At 43.1% G+C, this 10,636-nt stretch overlaps 1 protein-coding gene across 8 annotated transcripts in view; it reads left to right on the forward strand.

Annotated features, from left to right (window-relative positions):
* Nucleotides 1-1,109: 1,109 nt before the first annotated feature.
* Parp6 (poly(ADP-ribose) polymerase family member 6) overlaps nt 1,110-10,636 on the forward strand; it is a 32,923-nt gene continuing 23,396 nt past the window's right edge. For 6 of the 8 annotated variants that reach the window (XR_003844635.1, XR_003844636.1, XM_021206351.1 and 3 more), the window contains exons 1-8: nt 1,110-1,254; nt 2,349-2,588; nt 6,257-6,451; nt 7,033-7,110; nt 7,785-7,879; nt 8,245-8,305; nt 8,536-8,626; nt 9,196-9,262. Coding sequence is in view for 6 of the 8 variants with exons in the window: in XM_021206351.1 (XP_021062010.1) it covers nt 6,449-6,451; nt 7,033-7,110; nt 7,785-7,879; nt 8,245-8,305; nt 8,536-8,626; nt 9,196-9,262 (395 nt within the window). In the remaining 2 variants the exon portion in view is untranslated. The other 2 variants (XM_029543264.1, XM_029543263.1) reach the window with 2 other exon arrangements.

Here is a 10,636-nt window from a genome sequence, read left to right on the forward strand (position 1 = left end):
GAAGAGGGCCCAAGATTTCACTATAGATGGTTGTGAGCAACCAAGTGGTTGCTGGGAATTGAACTCAGGATTTCTGGAAGAGCAGCCAGTGCTCTTAACCGCTGACCCATCTCTCCAGCCCCACTTATTTTTTTTAAAGACACATTTTACATATACCTGTGTGTGTGTGTGTGTGTGTGTGTGCGCGCGCGCGCGCGCATGCTCCCATGCGTGTGTTTTCCTGCATATATGTGCGTGCACCGCATTGGTTTCTAGTGCCTGTGATGGCCAGACAGGGTAGTAGATCTCCTGGCACTGGATTTACAGATTATGGTGAACTGACTTGTAGGTGCTGGGAACCCAACCCAGGCCTTTGACAACTGCAACCACTTCTCTTGGCTGCTGAGCCTTCTCTTCCATCCCAACTAAAATGTTTTATCTAATTTCTGAGATGGTTTCATATATCCCAGGCTGACCTTGAATTGGCTATGTAGCTTAAGACTTCTAAATTGAAAAAAAAAAAAAGAAAAAAAAAAGACTTCTAAATTGGTTTTTTGTGCCTCAACTTTCTGAATGCTCAGATTATATTATACAGATTACAGGCACGACACGGGATTTACACACCTGTGCAGAAACCTAGGGTTTGTGGTTGCTAGGCAAACACTCTTCCAAGTGAGCTATATCCCAGCCCCCTGTGTGATGAGAAAGCCAGTGTGCGGTCGGTATGCCATAGCAAATGAACATGGGAGCAAGTCAGATTTCAGAATTTTAACTTTTGATTCCTATTTTTGTCTGGCTTCAAGCTGCACCAAAGGGGCACCTCAGTATCTCTATATAGGCAATCTAGATTACCTTCCTTCTGCAACCCTCCTAACCACACGAGGCGACAAAGAAAACATTATATTTCGGCGAGCCCGGAGCACCTCTTTCCCAAGCTCCCTCCGGGACCCAAGGCGCAAGCGCTACGTTCTCGCTTCCCCACGCCTTCAACTCTGGATCACTGCGCACGCGCGCCCTGGATAGCACCCTGGGATGGGGGACACGCCCAGGTGCAGCTCGCTCCGCGGTTGGTCGGAAGAGGACACCTGACCTCTGTGTCTTCGCCTGAGCATGCGCAGAGCGCCCCGGCGTGCCCGAGACCGCACGCCGAGGCGTGTGGTGCGCGACCTCACCCGCCCGCCTCGGTCCCCGCCCCTTGGCCTGCCGCTCCGCCCCCGCGGGGCGTCCCGGGCCGCTCGTCCCCTCCGCGGCGGCCGCGCGCGGCCCGGGGTCGCCGTGAGTACTCTCTAGGCTGGCGTGTGGGGAGGCTGGAGCGGGGATGGGGCGGGGCGGGGCGGTCGGGCGGCTGGCAAGGTCTGCCCTGCCTGAGGGACCAAGTAAGGGATGCTGACAGGCTTCGCTCGGCTGGGCGGCTGGCGGCGGCGAGCCGCAGACGGCTCCTTAACCGGGAAGGCCGGAGCTGAGGGCCTTGGGAGACACCTGGAGAAGAGGCCTCAGGCCCTGCCCTGCCCTGCCCTGCATACGCAGGTGTCCTCGCGAGCATCTTGGTCTTCTCCTTCCGCCGGTGCCAGGGTTAGCGCTGGTCCGCGCGGGTCTCGCCCCTCCGCACCGTCCTTCGCCCTTTGTTTAGTCGCCTGGTCCTTTTGACACTTCTGTTGGAGTGGAGTTTTCCTCTCCTAGCACACTGAGCTGGAAGTGAAGCCCAGAATGTAGACGTTGAGATCAAAGGCGTCTCTTGACTAGGTATACGTTAAATGGTCATTCTGAAAAGTGCCTACTACGGACGTAGAGAAAAAGACCTTTGTGAATCGTCCGAAGGCTTATTTACCTTTGGCACGATCTCATAGATACAGACCAAGCATGTTAACGCGAGCTGCCATCCCCCAGAATAAACATTGAGTCTAGCAACACACTTCTCTGGGCACTCTTATAGTCTCTATTTGATCTAGCTCCTCTTGAAAGGTTCCAGATTTTTTCCCCTCTGCCTTAGTTTTTTTTTTAATTTTTTTTTTTAAATCTATCCACTTTAAAATGGATAGATTTGGACCTATCAAATGTTCAAGTTACTTTGCAAGTTGTGTGACCTCTCTAGGTTGGAGTATTAAATATGTAACATGAAAACTTTGAACTAGGTCATCTCTCAGCCCCCTCTTTTTTTTTTTTTTTTTTTTAAATGAATTCCATGCTCCACCATCTGCCTTTTCCCACTCTCCAGCTTTTAAATCTACTCTCCATCCCCAAGAGAAGGGCACGTAGTGTTGAGGATTCAAGTCTTTTTTACTAAAACAGTCTGGTTGGAAAAGCTGGTCATTTCGTAACTGTCTTTTCCTTAGAAAAACTGATTTTTTTTTTACCCCTCCTTTTAATAGCATCAGAAACCAAGCAGCAAACCCTGAAGAGATGCTCAGTTTTCCTTGACTTCTACAGTGAAAACCCTTGAGAAAGCTGGCACTTCTAGCCTAAGCTGCCCTCATTCTGCTGCTCATCCCAAGACAACCCAGGCTGGACTGTAGTGCTTCCCTCTTCGTCCAGAGCAGCATTTGACTGTTTTCAATTTAAAAGAACCCTGGTCCCAAACTTCATAATTGGCACCTCAGCTGCTCTTGAAGGTGAATGAAGTCTTGATTTTTAAAAAGCATTTTGTGTGATTTTTGTCAGTGTTTAGTAGCAGCATTTAAGTTCTTATATTTATCTCCTATTTGGCCTAGGTACATAACTGAGGGCTTATTCACTAATTCAGTAAATGTGTTTTCGAGGCTGAGAATGGTGAAAACAGTAAAATCTTTGCTTATAGAGCTACAGTCAGTGGTTACAGAGATGGCTCAGCGATTAGGACCGCTGGACTGCTCTACCAGAGGTCCTGAGTTCAGTTCCCAGCAACCACATGGTGGCTCACAACCTTCTGGAATGGGATCTGTAATGCCCACTTCTGGTGTGTCAGAAGACAATGTACTCATATACAGAGAGAGCTTACAGTCTGGTGAGAGATAAATGTAAGAGTGGTCAGAGCTGTGGTGAAGAAAATAATGTGGAGGGGGATCGAGAGTGCTAGTGTGGATATTTTATATGGGCCAGTCAAGGTGACCTTTGGCCAGAGTGTGGATATCTAAAAAGGAATCCTAAAGGGGAGAACAGTAGAGACAAGATGTGTATTGGGACTATTCTTACTGTGTTTGAAGAATAACAGAGAGCACAGAGACAAAGGGAAAGCATTTGATTTTATAATTGTAGAAAATGTCAACTATGTACCCAAAAGTAGGGCATATAGGAAACCCTTGTGTACATTAGCCTCATCAGTTACCATTTTTTGCTGCTATTGTTTGTTTTGTGAAATGTAGCTCCTGGCTCTCCTGAAACTCATTATGTAGACCATACTCATAGAGAGCTGTATGCCTCTGCCTTTAAAAATTCTGGGTTTTGTTTTGTTTTTGTTTTTATTTTTTGAGACAAGATTTCTCTTTGTAGCCCTAGCTGTCCTGGAGCTCAGTCTGTGGACCAAACTTGCCTTGAATTCACCAAATCTGCCTGCCTCTACCTTCCAAGTGCTGGGATTAAAGGTGTGCACCACCATGCCCCTGCAGAGTGCTGGGATTAAAGACATGTCCCACCATGCTTGGTTTACAGTTACCAGCATTTTGCCAAATTTGTTTCTTCTCTTTTTCCACTTATTTTATTTGGAACTGGGGGTAATATTTAATTTTTTAAATTGAAAATAAAATTCTGGTTGGCCTACAATGAGTTTTTTCATACATTCAATTGTACCTTACTCATACCCCTCCCGGAATATTTTTAAAGCAATTATCAGATATGAGGTTATCTCATCTCTAAGGGTGTTAGTTGTAATTGATTTTTGCATGTTTTTGATCAGTCGAATAGTACTGCCAGCTTAATAACTGCCATGTGAAATTTGCTCTTGTGTGTGTTTTATAGTCCCATCCTGGACCAATTACTAGGTCTACCCATGGGAGAACAGACTTCAGACCCTTGGAAGATGTAATGACTTAGAGGAATAGTTCTCAAGTTTTATCATGCAGCATAATAACTTTAAGGCTTGATAGAATATCATTGAGTTCCAGCCCTGGTTTTTCTACTTCACTAAATCTCAGGGGGTGAGGGTTAAGAATTGGCATTTTAACAAATTCCCAGGTGACACTGATGCTGTAGGCACACTATTCCACCTAGAACCACTGATGTAAAAAACTAAGGATTGGTAGAATCACATTAAGGACCAAGAATACCCCTGAGTCTGGAATGGGTTAAATTAAGGTATATGTAGAGCCAGGAAGGGCTAGACTAGTGATTCCAAATTTTTGCCTAATAAGTTGAACTTTTAACTGATTTAACATACAGGCTTAATTCCTGTTAAAATGTACTGATTGGTTATGGGGTATGGGTGTGTGCTAGCTGAAAGTTCCCTGGGTGATCTCAATGTATAGGTATGTCTGTGACCAGACTTAGAGAGCAGCAGAAAGCTTTAAAAGCCTGCTGACAGTAGCTTTGGCATTATCTATAGTTCAAACCTTCATAATGTGGTAGCTGAGTGTTTTTTCCTGACCTGATGGAAGTGAAGGCTTCAGTGAAGCTAACATTAGAGTGGTATAGGATGGAGGTCTTCTAGGATTAGAAGTGGGGAGGAGTGCCTGTTGGATCATTGCTGTAACTATGTGGAAGTTAGGTTTCAGGGTGACCCTGGAGCATTGCTTTAGTTATGACAACTCAGAGATTGTTTACCAGAGCATCCTTAGTGTGAGTTTTATTTTTATTTTTTTAAAAAAATTATTTATTGTATGTATGAGTATATTGTTACTGTTTTCAGATACACCAGAAGAGGGCATCAGGTCACATTATAGATGGTTGTGAGCCACCATGTGGTTGCTAGGAATTGAACTCAGCCAGTGCTCTTAACCGCTGAGCCATCTTTCCAGCCCCATCCTTAGTGTTATTGAGAACTCTAAATTAGATGATTGTTATAGAATGACTTGTAGTAATATTGCTTTTTTTTTTTTTTAAAGATTTATTTTTATTTTCAAAATGTGTGTGTAGGTGGATCCACTGGAGTTACACAGTTATGAGTTGCCAGGTGTGTGTACTGGGAATCCAACTCAGGTCCTCTATAAGAGCAGTTAGCAGTATTAACCACTGAGCCATCTCTCCAGCCCTCTTGAATTTATTTATTTTTACAGAGTACTCTTAGTAGTGCAGGCTGATCTCAAGCATGTGATCTTCTGTCCCTCCCCTCCCCTCCTTTGCTGGGATTCTGGGTGTGTGCCATGGAGCTCAACTAAAACTGAAGTTTTAAAAGCAATAATAAGGGACTAGGGATGTGGCTTGTTGGTTAAAATGTCTGCCATGCAAATGTGAGGACGAGAGTTTGGCTCCCTGGAACCTGCATAAATGTCAAGTGGGCATGGTGGCTATGTGTGACTCCAGCTCTTGGAATGTGGGGATAGGATCTCAGTAAGCTGGCTAACTAGACTAGCTTGCATTGGTGAGCTACAGATTTAGTTGAGAAACCTTGTCTCAGAAGAATGATTAACGTGGTGGTGCACGCCTTTAATCCCAGCACTCGGGAGGCAGAGGCAGAGGCAGAGGCAGGCGGATTTCTGAGTTCGAGGCCAGTCTGGTCTACAAAGTGGGTTCCAGGACAGCCAGGGCTATACAAAGAAACCCTGTCTCGAAAAAACAAAAGCAAAAACAAAAGAAGAAGAAGAAGAAGAAGAAGAAGAAGAAGAAGAAGAAGAAGAAGAAGAAGAAGAAGAAGAATGATTAAGACAGATTGAAGTCAGCTTTGGAGGCCTTTTTATTTCTTCTTTACATGTACACATAAAAAAGAAAAAAAAGTGATAATGGCCTGATATGGAAAAATAGGAGCAAAGAGTCTAAAAGAATCTGGTTCTGTTCTTAAGGTTGGTGGAAATTAGTATTGTGAAAGCTGTTCATTAATGAGCTCATTAGACAGAGAAGCATTAGCAGTTGGTCCTTCCACTGCTCCTTTTGGTTTTAAGGTTACTGTAACCTTATAAATTAGAGCAGATGCTCCAGTTCCAACTTGCATCATTGAGTGGAACAGAGAGATGTGTATTCTATTTTTAGCGTGCTTTCAGCTTAGTTAAAGAACTACTAAATGTGTGTGTATATATATATACACATGAGTACATGTGTATATATCTGCATGCATTATACCTCTTTACATGTATCTATAGATAGGTAAAATATATATATGTATATATTACCCAGCTAGTAAGTGGTGAACCCAACTGTTACCTACTTTCCACAGGACAGTGACTTATTACTACCACAGCAGAACCTGCCATCCCCAGCAGATTGCCAGCACCTATGACATCATCCCCTTCTTCGTCTCATTCTTTGGTCTCCTAAATGCTCATCTCGTTGGCCTGGGTTCAGTTGGTGGTATGGAGGGGTGCTGCTTGGCACTGACCTGAGAGTGTGTGTGAAACCCACTGACCCAATGGTGAGGACTAACTCTTCATCTCTACTACTGATCATCTAAGGGGTAGATAAGACAAAAAGCTGCCCACCTTTTCCTGGTATTTCCCCCCTCTTGCCCTTTCGACAATAGTTATTTGAAGTTGTAGGAAAGAGGAGTATGGAAACATGGTTACTTGAAACGAAGGGGAGAAGTAAATACTTGAGGAGATAGAATAGTGGTAAGAGTTAGTTGGCTGTAGGGGGTTGCAGCTGTCATCCCAGCACTCGGGAGGCTGAGGCAGATGAATTGCTGCAAGGTCGGGGCTAGCCAGGTCTACATAGTGAGACTCTGCCTCCGAGATAACACATGAAACAAGAGCCTAGGGAGTGCTGAGGCAGAGCTTAGGTATGCTTTTCTCTGTCCCACTGAGTCAGAGCTAGGCTATAGATAACATTAGACCCAGGAAGAGAGAAGTGCAAAGTGTGAAAGGCTTGGGGCTCCGGTCATCTGTCCCAAGGAATGTGAGGATCTGTTTCCTTATCCTTTTATCTTGTTCTAGTTCTTGCAGTAACAAGGGTCTGACAAAGGATTGTGCCTCTCTTTTTGTTTTTGTTTATCTCCAGGACATCAAAGGCCAGTTCTGGAATGATGATGATTCAGAAGGAGATAATGAATCAGAGGAATTTCTGTATGGAGTTCAGGTGAGGTTGCATTCCCCAAAACTCAGTGTTTCATGGTTTAGATTTCATTCTGAGTACATCAAGAAAGAAAGAAGTTCTGCTGAACAGAAATGAAATGAGATATAATGTTGGTGTGGTCTGATATGAATCTTTCAGAACTGATTCATTGCCCTTATTCATGCCTAGGGTTTGTCATGCTCCTACAGTAAACGATATCCCTTACAGGAAAGCTACCCATATGTTAGTTAGAAATCATTGTTTTCTTCTCTCATTAGCCAGAGAAGGTCATGTCATCTTCTGATCAAATCTTAAGTGGCTCCTGGAAAGTACTCATTGTTATCCAGAACACAGTCCTGAGCCAAGCTGCCCCCGGCTCTCAGAATGCTCTTCAGAGAGAAGTCTTCTGACTTTACATAGAAGACAAAGTTTGAAAGGAAAAGCTAGAGCTTGAAGCATGCAAACTCTTTAAGCAAAGCTGCCTGCAGTGTTCTTAGAGAGGAGTGGAGAGAGAGACTTGTTCCATGAAATTTGTGTTAGGATTACCACCAATATCCTGTGTGCTGCACTTTATGTCTCTGTTCCTGGTGTATCTTCATGTTCTTCTTCCTCCCTCCCTCCCTGCCTCCCTCCCTCCCTCCCCCTTTGTCTAACTCTGTCTACCCTTGCTACCATCAATACTTTTACTGCTTTATCAGGGGAGCTGTGCAGCTGACCTGTATAGACACCCACAGCTTGATGCAGACATTGAAGCAGTGAAAGAGATCTACAGTGAGAACTCCGTGTCCATCAGGTGGGACTCCAGGGTAACAAGGATCTTTAAACAGCTAGAGTTTTCTTCTGATGGAGTGATGTGCTGATGAATTTATGAGTTTAGTAATATAAGATTGTTCAGAGTATTTAAACATGGCTGCTGATACGAGCGTCTAGGAGTTAGAACCACTTCTTAGTTATTCCCTTTTTTCCTAAATGCTTCTATGTCATTAGTTTCACCTTTGAGGTAAGAAGGGCAATGGCCATGGCCTGATATGCAGCTAAGCTCTTAAATATCAAGCCACCTTGCACCCTTTCTCCTGATGCCAGGTTCAGTTCTTCCTGTTGACTCTGTTGCTTTCTTTCTCTCCTGATGAGCTCACCCGTGGTTGTTTGTCTCTGTAGAGAATATGGAACTATCGATGACGTGGACCTTGACCTCCACATCAACATCAGCTTCCTCGATGTAAGCAGTGCAAGCAACATGTGTAGCTTGCCCTGTGGATTTTCTCATGTAGACTTTGTGTCTTGTTCTAGAGTGCTATATTTGGAACATATATTCTTCCTCTCTGTCTTTCCTAGACTGTCAACAAACAGTGGTATCTACTGTTATGTGCATGTGTGCGTCATATAGAGGAAACTTCTAGTCCATTTCTCTCTGTTGTAAACCAAAAGTGATTTCTCTTGTTCTTTTAGGAGGAGGTATCTACAGCTTGGAAGGTCCTTCGAACAGAACCTATTGTGTTGAGGCTACGGTTTTCTCTCTCTCAGTACCTTGATGGACCAGGTAAAGGGCAGTGACTTTGGGCAAGTGGGTAACCTGAGTATGGTCTGATCCAAAGTCCTGAGTTAACTGAAACAAGTAAAGTTAGAAATAACACTTTTGTGCTCATCCATTTCCATTTTCTCTCATAGTGTCTTCATATCCATTCATCTGATAGTGTTCTTGATTTGTGAAATTGTTTCTTTTGAAGATATTTATTCTTTGCAAAACCTTTCATCTTTCTAATGAAGATATTTGACATTTATTAAATAGCTTCTAGAGTCTACTGCTGTCTCAAATTTTCTGTCTCCACCATTTATGAATGTCTAACTTGTTGACACTCCAGTCTTCTCCAAATCCACATTCAAGAACTGAGCACTTGAGTTACTCACCCCCATTACAAAATTCTCAAATATTTTAAGTCAATTACAGTTTTGTGTTGAGCTACCACATTCATAGCTATCCTTAGCTACAAATTGGATATTTCTGAGAGTGTCTAACAGTTCCTGTGTCAGGAATCTGAGGAAGCCTCCCTACTGAACTTTGTGGAAATTAGAGATTGCACATATTGGAATTTTCTTCTCTCTTTGCAGAGCCATCAATTGAGGTTTTCCAGCCATCGAATAAGGAGGGGTTTGGGCTAGGTCTTCAGTTGAAAAAGTAAGAATTTTTCTTTTTCTTTTGGTCAAGGATGTGTGAGGGAGAAAGACCAAGTTATATGAATGTTAGTCCTGTGACAAACACCTGAATTATTCAACCTAGAAGAAAGAAAAGTTTATTTTAGCTCACAATTTGAAGGTGTCAGCCTACCATGCTTGACCCTATTTAGATCTTTGACAGCACACTGATGTATCATTGTGGAAGCATGTGGTAAAAAGGATCTGTTGAACTTACAGGGGCTGGCAAACATAAACAAACAGAAAGACACATGCACACATGGGGGTCAGGGTACCAGTCTGCCTTTCAAGGGCGTAACTCTCTTCTGCCATTTCTTACCTTCCAAATACTCCCCCACTTCCTGACAATGCCACAGACATGCATGTTAACCTTTAGGGGACAGTCAAAGTCCAAACTATAACCACAAATGTGTCAGAGCCTTGAATGTCATGTTTTCTTCTAAAGATCTTCCTCTCAAATATTCTTAGGAAAAGTTAAAATAAAATTGGGAAGCCAGATTTATAGTTTTGGACTGAAAGCCTGTGTTTTTTGGGTGTGTAATGGACACTTTCTGGAAATTAAAGGTGGGGCTCATCATTACTTAGTGCTTAAGGAAAAGTACAGTATTGGAATCGGGGCCATACTATCGTTTCCTTTGGGGTTTTCTTAGAAGGGCTCCAGGGGTCTTAGACAAGTTTAAAGTACTGAATATAGAAAAATTTTTGTGCTAAAGGTTTGATATTCGAGTGTTTGGTACATAGAAAGAACTGAAGCACAGTTTCCTACCTGGAACATCTCTACCTTCTCTTCCCTTCCTATGGAGGTCAAGACAAATTTCACAGTTTAGAAGGACACAGAAGAAGGCTTAGTGGCAGGGAGGGAAAGCCTATGAGTGAAAGAAAGGAAGGAATAAGATTAATGGGTTTTAAATATGGCTAAGAATTATTCATATAGACTGACTGAGTGGCTGACACAAGGACGTAGTCACAGAAAGCAGCTTGTGTGTAAGGAGATATAGATGATAAAGTGCAAGAGATGAAAGCTTCAAATTCAGGAAGATACTGAGCTTTTGGCTTAGGCAGTGGGGACACTGAAATATGGTTGGCTGGCTGGCTTGATTATATGTTTATTATGTGGCATGTCTGTATCATGGTACATGTGTCACAGTGTGTGTATGTAGATCAGAAGAGAACTTGTGGGAGTTGATTGTCTCTCCCCTTCTCCCCAATTGTCTCTTTCTACCATGGGGTACCTGGAATCAAACTCATTCAAGTTTTTATTTACTGAGACATTGGTTGGCCTCTGTTGAAAAGTTGTTTTTTTTTCTTTTTAGATTTATGTGTATTATTATTATTATTATTTTTTTTTTTTTTTTTT

The sequence above is a fragment of the Mus pahari genome, chromosome 10 (assembly GCF_900095145.1).
Source record: "Mus pahari chromosome 10, PAHARI_EIJ_v1.1, whole genome shotgun sequence".
In the NCBI taxonomy this organism is placed as follows: domain Eukaryota; kingdom Metazoa; phylum Chordata; class Mammalia; order Rodentia; family Muridae; genus Mus; species Mus pahari.